This window comes from Solanum dulcamara, chromosome 11 (genome assembly GCF_947179165.1).
Source record: "Solanum dulcamara chromosome 11, daSolDulc1.2, whole genome shotgun sequence".
Taxonomy (NCBI): domain Eukaryota; kingdom Viridiplantae; phylum Streptophyta; class Magnoliopsida; order Solanales; family Solanaceae; genus Solanum; species Solanum dulcamara.
In genome coordinates this window covers 39,562,671-39,580,900 of record NC_077247.1, presented here as the reverse complement: position 1 = coordinate 39,580,900, position 18,230 = coordinate 39,562,671, and the positions used below count along the sequence as shown (strand labels likewise).

At 34.3% G+C, this 18,230-nt stretch overlaps 3 protein-coding genes across 5 annotated transcripts; 1 reads left to right on the top strand and 2 right to left on the bottom strand.

Moving 5' to 3' along the window:
* Nucleotides 1-4,574: 4,574 nt before the first annotated feature.
* LOC129872170 (probable galacturonosyltransferase-like 1) lies at nucleotides 4,575-6,944 on the top strand. The gene is made up of 3 exons (XM_055947054.1): nucleotides 4,575-5,151; nucleotides 5,969-6,525; nucleotides 6,733-6,944. Exons 1-2 carry the CDS (start codon nucleotides 4,615-4,617, stop codon nucleotides 6,521-6,523), a joined length of 1,092 nt encoding a protein of 363 aa, XP_055803029.1. The 5' UTR covers nucleotides 4,575-4,614; the 3' UTR covers nucleotides 6,524-6,525; nucleotides 6,733-6,944.
* A 4,296-nt stretch (nucleotides 6,945-11,240) lies between these two features.
* On the bottom strand, nucleotides 11,241-15,502 carry LOC129872167 (serine/threonine receptor-like kinase NFP). Of its 2 annotated transcripts, none has more exons than XR_008762481.1 (3): nucleotides 14,223-15,022; nucleotides 11,890-14,147; nucleotides 11,241-11,797 (listed from the first exon to the last, which is right to left on the bottom strand). XR_008762481.1 is itself a non-coding variant. In XM_055947051.1 (3 exons), the coding sequence occupies exon 3, from the start codon at nucleotides 14,128-14,130 to the stop codon at nucleotides 12,067-12,069; it is 2,064 nt and encodes a 687-aa protein (XP_055803026.1). In that variant the 5' UTR covers nucleotides 14,131-14,147; nucleotides 14,223-14,349; nucleotides 15,427-15,502; the 3' UTR covers nucleotides 11,809-12,066. The 2 variants fall into 2 exon arrangements, 1 of the variants encoding a protein (XP_055803026.1); XM_055947051.1 differs by lacking the exon at nucleotides 11,241-11,797 and adding an exon at nucleotides 15,427-15,502 and having other exon boundaries at nucleotides 11,809-14,147; nucleotides 14,223-14,349.
* LOC129872168 (pentatricopeptide repeat-containing protein At5g66631) lies at nucleotides 15,245-18,034 on the bottom strand. Of its 2 annotated transcripts, XM_055947053.1 has the most exons (2): nucleotides 15,652-18,034; nucleotides 15,245-15,562 (listed from the first exon to the last, which is right to left on the bottom strand). In XM_055947053.1, exons 1-2 carry the CDS (start codon nucleotides 17,542-17,544, stop codon nucleotides 15,548-15,550), a joined length of 1,908 nt encoding a protein of 635 aa, XP_055803028.1. In that variant the 5' UTR covers nucleotides 17,545-18,034; the 3' UTR covers nucleotides 15,245-15,547. The 2 variants fall into 2 exon arrangements, with proteins under 2 accessions (XP_055803028.1, XP_055803027.1); XM_055947052.1 differs by having other exon boundaries at nucleotides 15,245-18,034.
* Nucleotides 18,035-18,230: the final 196 nt, after the last annotated feature.

The following is an 18,230-nucleotide window of genomic DNA, read 5'->3' as shown; positions in this document are numbered from 1 at the left end:
AATCATTTGTTCATCATCATAATTGGCCCTAATATATGTTTATAAACAACTCAACTAAAGGGACTGATAATTTTCATGTGTGAATATACCTTTTATCAATAAGTAGCTAGTAGCATGGATCTAACTTGCTGGAATAAAGTGTGTACATTTTAATTAATATCTGTTGATAAAATAGACTTTCGTGGTTTAGAATTTCATCTTTCTTCTGGTCAGTTGGTCCCTTCAATTATGAGGGATCGGAGAACTATATATCTTCTTGGATTGCTCATCTTTTTTGTATTCTTATTCCAAAAAACTTTTAATAAAAAATCCAAATTACCCTTCTTGTTTTTTCTTCATGAATTCAAGTTATATATATATATAATTCGTGTAATACTGTTATTTAATCTATTATAACAAGTTAGTTATTATTTCTACTAGGAGGTTAATATTTATCATACAAATTTACATGCACGTAATTACATTATAAATGGTATGTAGGGATGTACATGAATCGAGTTGGTTCGAATTTTTTACAAAACAAACCAAACTATTCGTGTCGGGTTATTAAATCTATAAACCAAATCAAACCAATAAAAATTGAGTTTTTCGATATTAATTTTTCTTAGATTTTTTGGGTTTTTTTGGGTTTCTCACGGTTTTCATAGTATCTAATGAAAAACACAGAACAATGCTTCTTAAAAAGAGTTCTAGTACAAAATATCAACATATAAGATGGAGGCAGAACACTTTTTGAAGTTTTAACTTTATAATATAATTAAAATGTCAAATAGCTATAATGGAACCAGATGTTCTGCCAATTGACTTGATCACACATAAACAAAAATTAATATAGTTTCTTTCATAAAATTAAGCAACTACAGCTTTAGACAAAATAGGATGTCAAAGGTCATTTTAATAAATATTTTTATGTATAACATAATTTAAAAGTAGTATATTTATAATCGGGTCGGTTTGAATTCAGTTTGATTTTTTTTAGTTAAAATCAAACCAATCCTATAATGGTCGATTTTTTTTCCAAACACCAAACCAAATCAAGCCAAACCACTAGTCGGATTTTTTTTCTCGATTTGATTCAATTTGTCGATTTGGTGCAATTTATCGATTTGCCCTGTACAGCCCTAATGGCACGTATAAATATTGACGCATAAAACTTACATTCTTTAGAAAAGCCCTTTGATTTGCTACATTGTACGCTATGACATTTGATATACATCTAGCTACCAGCTGGAGGTAAGAATGATTTCTTCTTATAAATCACTGGTGAATTATTATTAAACATTTCATTATTTATTTATTTATATATTTTGCATCGGAAGATATATTTGATATATTAACTAGGCGTTATAAAATGTGATTTCAATTTTGCTTAAAATAAGATATCGACCACAATAATATTGATTTCTCTAAAAATATATTGCACAGATGGCCCTTCAAAATCATCAAACAAAAATCTACACTTAGATAGGTTATATGAATATTTATCATTTACTCCGTTGATCATAATACATACTTCCTAAAAATTGGATTCAATCTGCAAAGATGTGATGTTCAAATTCATATGGTACGTACATATATATCATATGCCAAAAATGTGAAAAGTAAAAAATAAAATCAAAGAGCACAAACATGTGGTTAAATACAACAACAACAACCCAGTGAAATCCCACATCGTAGGGTCTGGGGAGGGTAAAGTGTACGCAGACCTGACTCCTACCAATGTAGGACGGCTGTTTCCGAAAGACCCTCGGCTCAATAGAAGCATAAAAAAAGGTCAGACAAGAATATTAAAAGTAGATAAATATATAATGAAATAATCAAATCACAAAAAGCAGTAAGTATTATCAGATAGTAACATAAATACCATAAATCAAAGTACAAGGGATCATAGTGCATCAATACGCCTACGGATAAGGGGGAGAAATGCCACTATGTGCTAGCCTTCAACCCTAATGTGTGTCCTCCACACCCTCCTATCTAAGGTCATGTCCTCGGTAAGTCGTAAATGCGTCATGTCCTGTCTAATCACCTCTCCCCAGTATTTCTTCGGCCTACCCCTACCTCTTCTGAAACCATCCATGGCCAACCTCTCACATCTCCGCACTGGTGCATCTGGGACTCTCCTCTTCACATGCCCAAACCATCTCAGTCGTGTCTCCCGCATCTTGTCTTCCACCGAGGCCACTCCTACCTTGTCTCGAATAGCCTCATTTCTAATCCTGTCACTCCTAGTATGCCCACACATCCATCTCAACATTCTCATCTCGGCAACTTTCATCTTTTGCACGTGGGAGACCTTAACTGGCCAACACTCCGCCCCGTATAACATAGCTGGTCTAACCACCACTTTGTAGAACTTGCCCTTAAGTTGTGGTGGCACCTTCTTGTCACACAACACACCGGAGGCGAGCCTCCATTTCCTCCATCCTGCCCCAATACGATGTGTGACATCCTCGTCGATCTCCCCGTTGCCTTGCATTATAGAACCAAGGTACTTAAAACTACTTTTCTTTTGGATGGCTTGATCCCCGAGCCTAACTTCCGCGCCAACCTCCTGAGGTGTCTCATTGAACTGGCACTCTAGGTACTCTGTCTTGGTCCTACTCAGCTTAAACCCTTTAGACTCTAAGGTGCGTCTCCAATCTTCCAACTTAGCGTTAACTCCGCTACGAGTCTCATCGATGAGGACTATGTCGTCCGCAAAAAGCATACACCATGGCACCTCACCTTGAATTTGTCGCGTCAACACATCCATCACCAAGGCAAATAGAAACGGACTCAAGGCTGATCCTTGATGCAACCCCATCACCACCGGGAAGTGTTCTGAGTCCCCTCCAACTGTCCTTACCCTGGTTTTGGCACCCTCGTACATGTCCTTGATCAACTTTATGTACGCTACCGGTACACCTTTAGCCTCCAAACATCTCCATAGTATCTCTCGAGGGACTTTATCATAAGCCTTTTCTAAGTCGATGAATACCATATGCAAGTCTCTCTTCCTCTCCCTATATTGCTCCATTAGTCTCCTCATAAGATGGATGGCTTCAGTAGTTGAGCGTCCCGGCATAAATCCAAACTGGTTAAATAGTGATAAATAAATGTATATAAGGATCAGAGCAATATATATATATATATATATATACAGTTTAACACGATCTAACACAAAAAAATCTAGTTCTATATATGGTTCATACGTTAATATGGGGTAACATTTAATTAAAAGTGTTTGGTCACATGGTATGAAAAGGAGATAATACAGCCAGCCCTATTAATGACTTACTTTTTTTCCATGACTAGTAGTTTCTACTTTCTAGTCATCTTTCTATATATATGAAAACAAAATTGACCCTTTACCAGATATTTGGTTGTGTGGATCCCCATCCCCATATTATATATATTTATCTGGTATATATGTCAATCAGTTAAAAATCAAATTTATACGGTAGAAGTGGTGTTCCTTTATTCACCTGCCATAACAACCCTATTACTAAAGTCTGATGAAATTTTAATTTTACGTAACGTCCAGCCCGCAGCTTTTTCTTTAAACAATTGACATCTGTTGCATTGTTTTTACCTTTTTGATCTCTTTATTTTTGTACGAGTTTTTGCTCTGATTATGAAAAAATATTTATATAATAAATATCAAATTTAGAATTTATAAACTTTATTTATATCCTGAATTCGACTCTGATGTTGGATATGGATGTGGTAACTAAAAGCTGGGGAGAAAGAGGCACTAAAACCAGATTGATAGGAGTATTTGCTTATCTCTAAAGACAAGTACATGTAAAGGGATCCGCAAGAAATACGTGTTGGCAGCGACATGATACCAACACTTACGCTTTCTTCTCTCAAAATTTTACTACTACGTCTCATTCTGTCGGTTTATTACATGCTTTTTGATAAATGAACAGTTTAACTATTTTTTTAATGTTAAGGATTTACTTGAAAATAATTAGAGACTTCAAACTTAAAATAATAATTTATTTTAAATAAAACGATGGTTAAAACGGATCAGATGGAATAACTTGTTACAAGTCAAATATTAGTCTTCTTTCTCATATATTTCCAAGAATTTTAGTCTAAAACCTACGACCAACTAAGCATATCATTTATAAGGTAATTAATTATACGTGAGTTTCGACGATAAACATTACTCCTATTAAAATGATAGGTTGATAAAAAAAAATCGATAAGTTATCACGGGTTAAAATACATTACTAATATAAAAAAAGAATTGAACAATATCTCCGTACATAACTTAAATTGTTACTTCCTCCGTTCCTTTTATTTGTCATAATTTTCTTTTTGAGAATTAAATGATATGAACTTTGACTAATATTTTAAGATGTATTTTTTTCCATCATATTGGTATGAAAATAATTGCAATTCATAATACTCTCCGTATAGTTTTTAAATATCCAAATTTTATTTTAAAATATCGAATTAATGTAATGTAATTTAGCTTTAAAAATTAATTAAATTGACTCTAAAAAACAACTAAAAAGAAGTATTACACTGGCCGGTCCTTCTATTTACTTGAATTAAAGTTCTCTCTCTCTATATATAAGGAAACACTAGTGTGGCATCAGTGTTTATGTAGCTGTCTCCATAATGCCACAACTTGGAAGTTTCATCAAGTCCAGGCCCCTCCTCCTAATTTCTCTTTTATGGACCAGTTCCTTTGCTGCAGCTGCACACATTGGAGCTATTAACACCAAAAACTTTCATTTCAAAGAAGCCCCAAAATTCTACAATTTCCCAACTTGTCCTTCTCTTCACTACAACTCCTCCCCCTCCACCGACACAAATATTACTACACAAATTTGCTTCCAAAATGCAGTAAATGTAGCCATGACCCTTGATGCTGCTTATCTCCGAGGTTCGATGGCTGCGATTCTTTCTGTTCTTCAACATTCATCTTGCCCTGAAAATGTTGTTTTTCACTTTGTGGCGTCGTCTTCTGCTAACATCAATTATTTAAATGTCACGCTTGATACTTCTTTCCCTTATCTTCATTTCACAATTTATCCATTCCGAGATTCAACTGTCGCTGGATTGATCTCCACGTCGATTCGCGCTGCTTTGGATTGTCCTCTAAATTATGCTCGGAATTATCTAGCTAAGCTTCTTCCTGAATGTATTCAAAAGGTTTGCTTACCTTCGATCCAGACTTCCTGAAATTTGAAATTATTTTAAATATGTTGTTCGTATATATTCATTGATTTCAGCTTCAAACTTGAAATAACTAATTTGAAGTTTGTAAAACAATCAGAGTTTTTAAAATTTCAATTCACAATAAACTTCAACGTAGCTTTCTTTTTTTATTCATGTTCAAACAGAAATTCAACTTTCTAATACGATTTTTCAACTTCATTTCAAATATTTTTTTTTTCAAATCTCAACCAAATCATATTAAAATGCACACTTATAATAATAACCGTATGTGTGTTGTCATTAAAGGTTCTTAACTATCGATCAAACGAAAAAATCTGATTCCTAAAAAAGAGGTACAACTATCGAATTTATCCTTGTCACTAATAAAGGTTTTTTTTTTTAACAATCAGAGTGCAATCAAATCGTATGCTTCCCAAATGGGGTCCTTAATTCACTTGAGTTGTACTCCAACATGGGTAGGTGGGAAACAAGAAGAAATAAAAAAATAGTATACTTCACCTGGCTCCTAACGACGCAGTGGCCGATGTAATGGCGTAGTTTTCCTTCCCTTCCCCTCCTCCCTTGATGTAATAAAAAAATATTGGTATATTAACGACGGCGGATCTAAAGTGTAGCCTACGTACCACTTCACGGGAACTCAGTTACGTTGCTTTTGCTCAGAGTATATATATATTAATAACTTGAGGTTGCTATACAAATCCATAAATTTCAAATTCAAGATTAGCCTTTAATTTGCCTCCATTGTTTATATATATAGATCTTTTTCCTAATATACTTGTTATGCACATAGGTGGTGTACCTGGATTCAGATCTTGTTCTTGTAGATGACATAATCAAGTTGGCAGCAACACCTCTAGGTGAAGAAGCAGTTCTAGCAGCACCAGAATATTGCAATGCAAATTTCACAACCTATTTCACCCCTACTTTCTGGTCAAACCCTTCTCTTTCTTTGACTTTCGCAAATCGAAAGCCTTGTTATTTCAACACGGGTGTTATGGTAATTGATCTCGAAAGATGGAGAGCTGGATATTATACTACAAAGATTGTAGAATGGATGGAGCTTCAAAAGAGAATGAGGATTTATGAATTAGGTTCATTGCCACCTTTTTTACTTGTTTTTGCTGGAAATATAGCTCCAGTTGATCATAAATGGAACCAACATGGTCTTGGAGGGGATAATTTTCGAGGACTCTGTCGGGATTTGCACCCTGGTCCGGTTAGTTTATTGCATTGGAGCGGAAAAGGGAAGCCATGGGTTCGGCTCGATGCGAGCCGACCTTGCCCGTTAGATGCCCTCTGGGCACCTTATGATCTGCTTCAAACACCTTATCTTCTTGAATCTTAAAGGTACTTTAATTTCTTTCAACCTACTTATAGTTAATTACGTCAGAATTAACACTTATTTAATAATTATTTACATTATCAATTTAATTATATAACATGATTTTTTTATATTAAAGATTTAAGTTATATATATAGACAATATTCTAAAGATTGTGTCCACTATCTAATTGTGTAACGTACACTTGTGTTTGTACTTTGGTTGATTTTCAGAAGCTATAAGAAGTTACGTTGGAGCACAAGAGAGAGTAGAGATCTGTGTACTTCATCAGGAGATCCTCCTCAATTGTGTTGTTTACATGTACAGTAAGATTTTGTTTTCATGCCTAAGGTGACGGCTGTTTCTTGTATATTGGAGTATACAGTTCGAACTTTTTCTGTGCACCTCAGTATAGTCCATGTATTAGATATACACCCCAGTATTATATATATGGTCCATAATTAATACATAGCAGATCATGATATTAGCTAGCGATACAAGAGTTATTAATTCATGAATAAACATGGTTTAAAAAATTATTTAGCCTAACAAATACTTTATTCAGTACTATTCTTATATATTCTATCCAATGACGTTGAGAGGAATTAAGTTTTAATATATGATGGGATTTGGCAGCAAGCTGGCCTTCAACAGTAATTTGGTGAACTACTGTTGAAGATCTCAACTATATACGTCTTGTCTGTAAGGGGTCGTTTGGTGTGATGGATAAGAAGAATTAATCTCGGGATAATTTTTAAATGGTTTTTAATTTTTTGTTTAGTTGTAAAGATTGGGATAACTTATTATCCCCTTCTGGGGTGGAATTATCCTTAGATAAAAATGTAAAATAACAAAAATACCCCCTTAAACTCTCTTTTATACACCACTTTTACATTCATGTATATTTATATAATTTTTAAATACATTTATAATAACATTCATAACTTTAATTAATTGTTGTTTTTATGATAATATATTTTCTATTAAAAAATTATATTTTATAAATACAATTTCTATTTATGAATATATTATAAATTGAATTTATTTGTCTAATTCTTATGTTTATTTATATTTTGATTTCTCTTAAAATGTTTACTCCACTACTAAAAAATCAAATACTTTATTACTAACTTAAAAATTATATTTTATATATCAATTAAAATATAGATAATTTTAATAATAAAATTTCTTTTACTTTGATAAACTTAAAATGAAAGTTTTATTTTTAAGCTAAATAAGAGGAAAGTTTAAAGCTAAATAAGATGAAAGTTTAATTTTAAAAACACATGGCACAATCATGAAAATGCACAAATAAAAATATTTAAATTAAATAAGATGAAAATTTTATTTTAAGGAATGAATAACTAAAGCTTGCAAAGAAAACGTAAAAAAAAAGAAGTTAACTAAGATGGAGAGTATTTTAGTAAACAAACTTATTCTTAGAAATTATGCAATGAATATAATTTTGCATATGACCAACCAAACAAGCAATAAAAATTTTCTCTCAGCATAACTAATTCCATTATAATTTATTACAACATAACTTATTCCAACATAATTTGCATTCAAACCAAACGGCCCCTAAATGATTTTGCCATTTTGGCCTTTAGCTCTTTAAGGATTATTTACCTTTTTTAGCTTTAATTTCTATTAACATGAATTTATCTGATGAACACATGTTAACTTGGTAAACTCTCTTCGTTTTGTTCAAATAACGCGAAATTTTGGCCTTTTATATACACAGAGTTAAAAAAAACATTTACATTAATTAGATTATCTAATATATATATATATATATAATAAATTTCTTAATATAAATATAAAATTTTTACTAAAATTATCAAATTCTATCAAATCCATACAGCTTAGTAAGTGTCGGTAGAGTTTCTTTGTGTTGGGCGGGACAAGACGAGGGAAAACCACATGGAGTCAACATGCAGCATAGCAAAAGGCAATGCACAATTGACACACAACAATAGGAGACCAATCATGTGTCACTTGGGTCCTACTAATTAAATTTATTTACTCTTAGCTCTCTCTTCGCCTAAACTTACGTTAATTTCATGATAATATGGACTATCTCCTTTCCATATTAAATAATTGCTGGGTGTGAACATCATAAATAAAATGGTACTTTTCATTTATTGTCCTTTTGATTATTTTTAAACTATTCTTCAAAAAAAAATGTAAAGTAATTAAGAACTTCATTAAATGAAGGGTAAACATAAGAAAAAAATTTCTCAATAATTCATCTAATATTGATTTATTTTGAATTATGAAAAAAAATCTCAACAATTCACCTAATATGGACTGGAGAGAGTAGATAGTACTACAACTTAATTAATGTAATACAAGTAAATAATTATAAATGTATTATTTTATAACAATATTAGTTGATCACGTAATTTAATATTGTTTGCTTATATATATGTAATAAGAATCTATCTAAATTGTGAGAAGGCACGTTGAAATAAAGTCCTTTGTTCCCTCCTTTACCTTTAGACTAAGAGTCGATCTGTTATTGTCAATGGATCCATCATAAATGGAAGGGGGCACTGAAAACAAACAAAGAGAAGAACCTCGCATTGAGATGAAAGAATACATGTGTATCACATTCAATGTCAAAAAAATAAAGTTTTGAATTCGAATTTTGAAATGAAAAAATTTATAATAAAAAATATTTTTCTTAAATAATTTCTATACGATGTGAATATGAATTAGTTCAGTCTGTGTGTTTGAATATAAAATGATTTAAGAAAATGAAGCTACTAACAATTGGAGGCTAGGCAAAATGACCAATGGTCAACTTCTTTTATGCCGCATCTTCAAAAGACATTCACGCACTTCATATTTCGGTCATTTGATTAAATTACTCAATTTCTTTTTCACTTTGTCACCCTTAAAGACTGGTCAATTTTTTTAAAATATATTCTAAGTAGATTACTTATGAAGTAAGGACAGCTTTTATGCCTTCTTTATTTTGTAAAAGTGAAAATTTCATAAATAACAATATATTGAGGTTTAATTATCAAATATAGCAATTATTTATTTAATTATGATTCGTAGCTATTATTTAGAATTATATTTGTTCACTTTGTATATGTTGTATACATTGCATTTATTTGCTCAATCTAGTTGTATTTGTTAGAACATTAATAATAATATCTTTCAACTGCTCATGTACTTGAAATATCATCAAATTATTAAAATACAAATGATTACAATAGTAGCAATTCAAAATAAAACTTGCTGGCTAAGAGGCACACGTTTCATTATGATAGTTGAAGTCTCCTCCACGAGGAAACGAAAAAATAAATAACAACTCTATTTTTGACATTTAATTAATTAAGTCATAAAACAAATAACATTCAAGAATAGTGCATGCTCTTCTATTCTTGAATTGATGGTTTCATCTTTTGATCAATGATTCTCAAGTATTTTTAAGAAAAAGTGACTGAGAAGGCTATTGGTGAGAAGAATCGATCCTAAATTTTCACCCAACCAATTCAGTCAATCCTTGCGGGGTACAAGTAGCATATTCTATGTCAAATTGGCCGAATTATTTAAACACCTAGTGGCATCACGACCAATTTTTTGTGTTATTTCTTGATTATATATAGAAATCCACAATTCTTGAAGCCAGTGCATGGTCACTCGTGATATTTTATAAAATGTATGTAAATAAAAGATATGTGTCTTTCATTCATATATATATATATATTACTTGATCATGGTTAATTGAAGCATATTCTCAAATTAATTTGTAACCACTAAGATTAAATTTGTTTATAAGTAGTAAATACTTGAGTGTGGTTAAGCATGGACTATATATTAGATCATATCTTCCCATTTGCATTTGAGATGAATATAGAAAAGAAAGGAAGATTTTGAGTCATGCGTGTTCCTTTAATTTCTGGAAATAAATTCTTTTGCAGCCACCAAAATGAAACAAAACAATTTTAAGCAGACTTGATGTAAACTGTATAACCAAGCGCTAGATTCCAAAAGGAAGTTTTACCTCTATTAGTATAGTGCCTGAACATCATCAAGTATCTCATCCTGCTTTTAAGTTCACAAAACATGGATTTTTAAATGAAGGGATAATTTCAAAAACATCTTTTGTCAGATTTGACTCACTCGCCAATATGTAGTTTATGATATTATGTTTACCTCTCTTATTTTTATCGTTTTGTAAATGATTCTATTACTATATTTATCATAAATATAAAAATCAAAAGTTGACGAATTAATCCTTATTAAGATACTCTCCTGTCTTCGAGAGGGATGGAGAAAAAGCATTACTAGAGAAGCAGTACTTGCGGATCAAATGTAAGATAGTAGGGTGAGGAAAGCCACTAAATTGAGGTTTCACTCGCTTGCTCTTAAGCTCGTTTAGTGGACAATAAGTGGAGTGCATATGCTACTTTGGAGATAGGAGGTGAGTACTACACAAGCATGTAAGTAATACATACGAAACAAATCTTGTCTATGAAGCAGAATAACCTTATCTTGCTTGATCTCTAAAAAATAGGAACTTTAGTATGACACGAATACCCTTAAACATTATGTTATTTGTTATAGCACAGGTTGAGGAGGAGTCATAATTTGAAATTTATAATTTCTGAACTTGTCACTAAATGCATAAATAGCTCGTTTTAGTTATTGGGTTTGCATTTAAATATTTCTACATATTTAATTGATTTTCCAATACAAATACAGGATCTAAGCAAAGCTTACTGGTTCATACTCCTACCTTGTACGGTAGCTGTGCCCCTAGCGTAGCAAGCTATGTATAAAGGCGAGCAATATTATGCAATAGCAAGTGGCCTACTTATAGTCTATCAACAGATCAGTCAATATTGATAACAGAATTAGCCCAACATGACAATAACAGGCAGATAAAAATTTACGCAGTTGTGGCATAACTAAATACACATTTGCTGGCTCAGATGAATTGCTCTTGGCTTTGTAAATATACTTACGTAATTATGTTTTACCTTTTCACTATCAATGCGTAGACAACTTTGGATGCTTATGGAGTCTTTAGACAATTATGTTTTAGCTTCTGTCAATCTATACCATATCCTTCGTTAGTTCTCCCCCAGTGCCTTTATCTTTCATTTAGCTACTACTTTTTCTCCGTCCACGCCGATTAAGAGTAGTCAGTATGCCTACTCCATCCTTTGACAAAACTGCTGTTGTAGGAGAGATTGGGAAGGAGGAACTTCACTAAAGATTGTTTATAGGCCTTTTTCCTTTCTCCTTTATTTGTTTGACTTAACAAGGAAGGAAAGGCATCTGTAAGGTAGAAAAAGGTGGAGGTCAAGCTATGGGCACAAGGAAGTAATTACAGATGGATGCACAAACTTGAACTTGTTTACAAAACAAACCTGTACTCTCCTGTATTTTTTGCGAGAGAAATACAGGGAAAAGATGGACACCAGAACTCGAATTTGCAATATATTCTGGAGATCAGCTGTTCCTCTTGCTTTATAATCCAGAATATGTTACAAATTTGAGACGAACTGACAAAAGTTCTTGGACTATATTTACGCAACATCTTTAACTCAACGTGCTATTAGTGGACTAACAATCTGAACAATCTCCTCAGCTTCACCTGAAGTCCAAGACCTTCCATACATTTCAAAAGATGATTGAGCAAGAAAACAAAGGTTGAAGACAATATCTGTCATCTTAGGCCTCTCTGCTGATTTCTCCGATGTGCACACCTTCGCCAAGGCAGCCAAGTTTAGAGCATCATCAACAGGGTAAAAGTTCAGCATCGGATCCATCCACCTTTTAAACTTCTCCTCTCTGTTATTTTCAATTTCCAAAATTTCATTAATTTCTTTGCACATGATCAGAGTCTCATCATTATAATCTTTTGATTCCATTGCTTTCTTCCCTGAAAGCAACTCCAACAGCACAAGCCCGAAAGCAAACACGTCAACTTTCAGCATCATTGAGTTGGTAGCATGTCTGGCTGTAGAGAAACCTGCAATTTTGGCTTTAAACCTTGAATCAAGAAGTATGCTACACGTTCGGATGTCCCCGTGAACTATACTAGGTTGAGTATGTTCATGCAGGTATTGCAGAGCGTTTGCAACATCCAAGGCTACGTGTAATCGTTGGCTCCAACCAAGCGATACCACTGAGCCAGAGGCAGAAGAAGTCGATGATGATCCGGGAAACAACCATTGATCCAGTGAGCCATTTTCAGCATATTCATAAACCAAATAGGAATTCTCATGATCGTCTGATGAAATGCCCTCTAGTTTCACCAGATTTCCATGATGTAGTTTTTGAAGTATAGTCAATTCTTCCGAGGCTTGTTTAGTTTTCTTGACAGCTACAACTTGGTCGTTAAGTGTAGCCTTGTACACGGATCCTCCTATCCTGTACTTCTCACTGAGGTCAAGAGTCGCCTCCATGATGATCTTCAGGTCATATATTATTGGCTTTCCAATATAGCCAGAAACTCCAGGAAGAAGCTTATCTTGAATGTTCTTATGGTCCATAATTTCACCTTCGGAGGCTTTCTTGGTATGAAAGAGATCAGAAGTTTCAAGAATAGAAGAGTTACGGGCTAAATTAGCCCTCCTCTTCTCATCTAAAAGACGCATGTATACAAACAAGCAAAATGAAAAAACTGCAAGCAACCCCATAATACTTAAAACAGTAATGAGGATCCATTCATGTTTGGATTTTCTTCTGCTTGCAGAAGAGGGGTAAGATTGCAGAATAGTAGGAAGTTTTACCGGTATCAAGACAGGAGAACATATTGCAGCAGTGAAATTTCTGTAATTGTTGGCAGCCAGAATGTCAGCTGCAGATGCTCCAAACATATTGCTTACAGGCAATATATCATCCCAAGGCTGCCACACATAAGTGACAAGGTACTGAAGTCCCATTTCAAGATCAGACTGTGTGGGGCATTTACAGAACAAAGGAAAAACTGCTTCTGCACCAACTGTCAAGTTGGTTGGATCTAGTGTTGGATTCATATCTTGCACCACATGATAGTTGGTAAGGTTCTCAAAAGCTCCTATAGAAACAGAATAAAAGCTGTCACCTTTCTTGATCTGATAGGTGACGTTGGAGAAATATTGAGAACTATTGCAGAAGCATTTAACGGGTACGAGTAAAATCTGGTCAGGGAATAGCTCGGTATCCTCTGAGGCTAGACCTGTGGCCTTAGCTATACTTAAACGACTGACTTCAAGAAGATCAGAGATACTTCCGACATCAAAATAATATGGCTGACGGGCACGATATGAAACATAAGTATCACAAGAAAAGGAAGAGTTTAACGAGCACGAAAAGTCTGTGTCTGTGCTAGATGTTTGAGCATTTACGTTGGAGGACGAAAGTATGACAAAGAGGAAAAAGTTGTAAAACAAGGAGACAAGAGGAACTACCATTGCTGCAAGCTTAGATAGCAAGGCACCAGCTAGTAAGTTATATTTGTTAGCTTGAGCAAGTGTGTATTTTAGGAATTTATTAAACTTTAATGTGAAAGATACAGAAATTCTAGAGGTTGCAAGGATAGGGAAAAAAAAAGAATATCTAGGAGGTCTTGTCTGTAGCTTTGTCTGTGAGATACCCTCTTGTCTTCTCTGCATACTCTCCATATTTTAAGCAGCTGTCTCTGTCATTATGCAACAATGCTTTATAAAGTATTCTCAATAAGCAAAAGGAAATCATTTGCATATATAATCCTTACTTTCTCCTTGACTATGACATTCCCTTTCAGTTCTTTTCTAGGGAAGCTCCAGCAAATAGATTAATACTAGAACCAAATCCAGACGGCACAGATCCCTCCTTCCTACCAAAGTTCATAAAGTAAACAACTGAGAATAAAAAAGTAGAGATACGGGTGAGTTCTCAGAGGTGGTTGTCAATAGGAATATGCTTAACTCATGCAAGCGAGCTCGTCTCAATCTCTTACCTTAGGAGAAAGGGACATAATAAAGTACGAAAAAATTACAATTGTCAGTTTCTTGGAGACATTCCAGGCATACTTTGGTATGATGAACAATATTTTTCAGAGGATATTTTCCAGAAAATAAGTCATCTTCAGGGTCTAATAGCCAGAAAATATTTTCCAAGGAAAACATTTTTCACTAGAGGAGGAAAATGACTTCCCTCACCTTCACAGTTATCTCAAGTATTAAACTTCATATCATTGATTTAACCAACATTTAGACGTTATTATCAATCTTCAATATTCAAAAATATAATCAAAACAATTTCATCATGCCACTATTGTTATGAATATTTTATTTTAAAAAATCAGAAAATATTTTCCACTCTCAACCCAACACCAGAAACGTATCCAGGAAATGGCTTCTGTTAGTTTTGTTGCTAGTTTTATTGTCTCTTTCAAGATCAAGTGAGAATCAAGATTTCTGCCCTTCCAACTGAAATGACATGGGATACAAAGAGCAGCTTAGTTTTTCCATGATAACAATTTTAAGAATCTCTGAAAACCTATCTTACATAGAAATAAAGTCAGAGCCTGAGCAAATCCTTAATGACAATGCAAAAACTATAACTGAAGTATTAAGAGGCAGAAAATTGAACATCCAATCATGTGTGGACATTGGCCCTGGGATGAACTAGCAAAAACTCATAGATCAGATGAACAAGCACCAGCTCCACCCTTCGATAAAAACATATATCATGAGTATATCTTGTTTACAAAGTGCACGGATAGCAGATAGAAGCTAAACCCTAGCAAATGAATGAACTCGCAATATCACCAACTTATATTAGTAAAACAGCTGCATTGTTGACAACTAGGACATTTACTCCGATGCCAAATAAAAGACCAGTTGATCATTCGTAATTTTCAGCAACAATATTACAAAGATCAAAGCTTCCATTTCAGATAACATAATCAAAATGCTATGGATATGGAACCAGACCTCCTTGATGAGAGTTAAGTTGATGATGTTGACCTGAAATATGGAGGAGGCCATTTGCTAATTTGTAGCAAGTCTCTTTCTCAGATCTATTCTTCATCACACTGTTGGAATTGGAAAAGCTTTACAGCTCTATATCCTAATCAATGACATAGTCCTTCAACTACAAGTTGACTGGAAACTATTGGAATAAATGTTACAAACTCTTGAAAGATCAGTAGAACTCACTGTAAACATATGTCCAGGTGAAGCAAGGGGAAGAGCAGCACTTATTTCCTCAGTTCTCACTTCTACAGAAACAGCTTCTAGGAGCTTGCCTTCCTTCCAGAGACTCTTGACAAGCAATTGTTTGGTATTAGCATCAGGCAACAACCCAGAGTTCCTCATGTCTTCAAAAACTCTGAGTGCAAGAGCAGCTCTTTCACATTTGCAATATGCATGGATGAGAACTTTATACATATACGCATCAGGCTCTATACCGCTCTGCCTGACCATGCCGAAAAGTCTCTGTACAGTTTTTATATCTCCGTGAAGAGCAAAATAGTTCATTAGTCCAGAATATGTTTGTGAATCAGGAACAATTCCCAGTAAACTCATTTCTTCGATAATATGTAAGGCATCTGAATTCATATTACATTTTATCAAAGTCCTTAGAAGAGATGAGTACAGAAGCAACTGACTGCTTTTAGATATTGGACCACAGATCGTTTTAATGCTTTTGAAAACCCTAAGGGCAGTATCACCATTACGAGAAATACCATAAAAATCAATAATTAACCGGATCGTGCTGAACGACAATTGAATTCCCTCTCTTTCAACCTTAGCCAAAAGTTGATCAACCAAGTCGACACATCCATGGCGTGCTAATCTGGTGATCATTCTTGAGATAGTGTATATATCATGAATGAATCCTGGCTGATAAGCAACCCAGCAGAAGAATTGCCAAGCTGTTTCTGCTGATTTGAAGCTCCTGATCATCTTGCACACCAACCTAGTCGTCCAAACTAATTTTGCATCATCCAGTGCTGACACCTCCTCAGTGCCCCAGTTCTGCAAAGCATTAGCTAAAGAAGCTGGATCCAACCATGGCTTCAGGTGAGGTTGATCCACAGTATTAGTATGGTTACAATCAATCTCTTCATCTTCATCATCACTTTCGTCTTCACTATTGTCGATAGAGTAACCAATCTTCTTAATCCTCCCATCCGGTAATATGTTCCTTAGCAATTCATTTGTCTCAGCATCATAACCAGCACTTTGCATCTGCTGCAATGACCATAGCATAGCTTGAACAGGCAATAGTCCATCACTCCTCATCTGATCAAGCAGAACTTTGACGACATCCAACTGATTGGCAGTAGTGAATGCTTCCACTAGAACAGAATACTGCTTTAATGTACGTTTGATCCTAACATGAGGCAACATATGGAAAATCTCAATGGCGGAATCCAACTTTCTAGTTCTAACAAGATGCTCAATTATAATAGTGTATGTCCTACAATTAGGAAGTGCCCCTTCTTCAATCATCCTATGGAATACCTTCACAGCATCACTGTCCTTACCCACCTGAATATATAATCTCATTACAATGTTGTAAGACTCAGTACATGGATGCTTTCGAAGGGTTTTCCTCCACTCGTCCCACACACGGACAACATCATTAAACTCTTTACTAATGGCGTACCATCGCATCTGATCCATGTAACTAACACGTGCAGCATTAATGAACTTTCCCGAGTTAATGGCATTGATAAGGGCTTGGAGTTTAGCAGTTTCCCGCGCTTTAGCAAGAATCTTGGCTAATGCATAAAGGGTATTATGGGTATGCGAGAAATGTGGAATTTTTTTGAGACATTCAATCAAATAGATAGCTGAATCAGGAGAGGGAGCTGATTGAAGTGCCTTCGTGACTACAAAAGAGTCCAAAGAAGGATTCTCGAGATAGGTAATAAGATTATCTGAAGAATTAGACCGAAGAGCGAGTCTTATTGAATTGATAAGTCTCGCTCTCTGGAAGTACAAAGCTACCTTGTTCACATTTTGGGTTCCCAAGAAACGGCGAAAATGCAGAGATAAATAATTAAATGTGCTGTTTATCTTGTAGAATCGAGTTAAGTACATATAAACTTATAGGTAGACAACAACCTACAAAAAGCTAGGATTAAAATTTGGAAGAAGTTACCAGGACAGAAGTTAAGAAGCTTTAGCAGGAAGGAGATGAGGAGGAGTAGAGTCAAAACTTCATGCGGCAAAAATATCAAACAGTTGGTGTGCAGTCAAAACTTCATGCGACAAAAAATATCAAACAGTGGGTGTGCGCGGACAACTCTTGAGGAATTTGCAGAAACAAATAACTTCGTCGTGGTTAGATCAACAAAGAGGAAGATAAAGCGACACAGCGCATCATTTAGGGCCAAATTCCAAAGATTCGCGGTGAATTTTCTTAGGCTTTGTGAACTGTGTCTCCAATTCTTTGAATTATCGAGCTTATGTTCTAGCCTTTTGGGCTTCATGTGATGGGCTTTGGACGCCAATAAACCAGAAATTTGCGCAGAGTGTACCTAAATTGCAACTTTCTCTCCTTCAATTTATTTGTATGGATTCTATTTTTTATTTTTAATGTGTGTACTGATTAAGTATTAGAAGATGTGAACTTTCTACATCATAGACAATATTATTGCTTAGCTTAAATTAATTACCTATTAAAATATACTTTCTCCGGTTCATTTTTTTTTTTTTAGTAATTTGTAAAATAAATAATTTGTTCAAACTTCAAAAGAATTATCTACTTTATATAATAGTGAAAA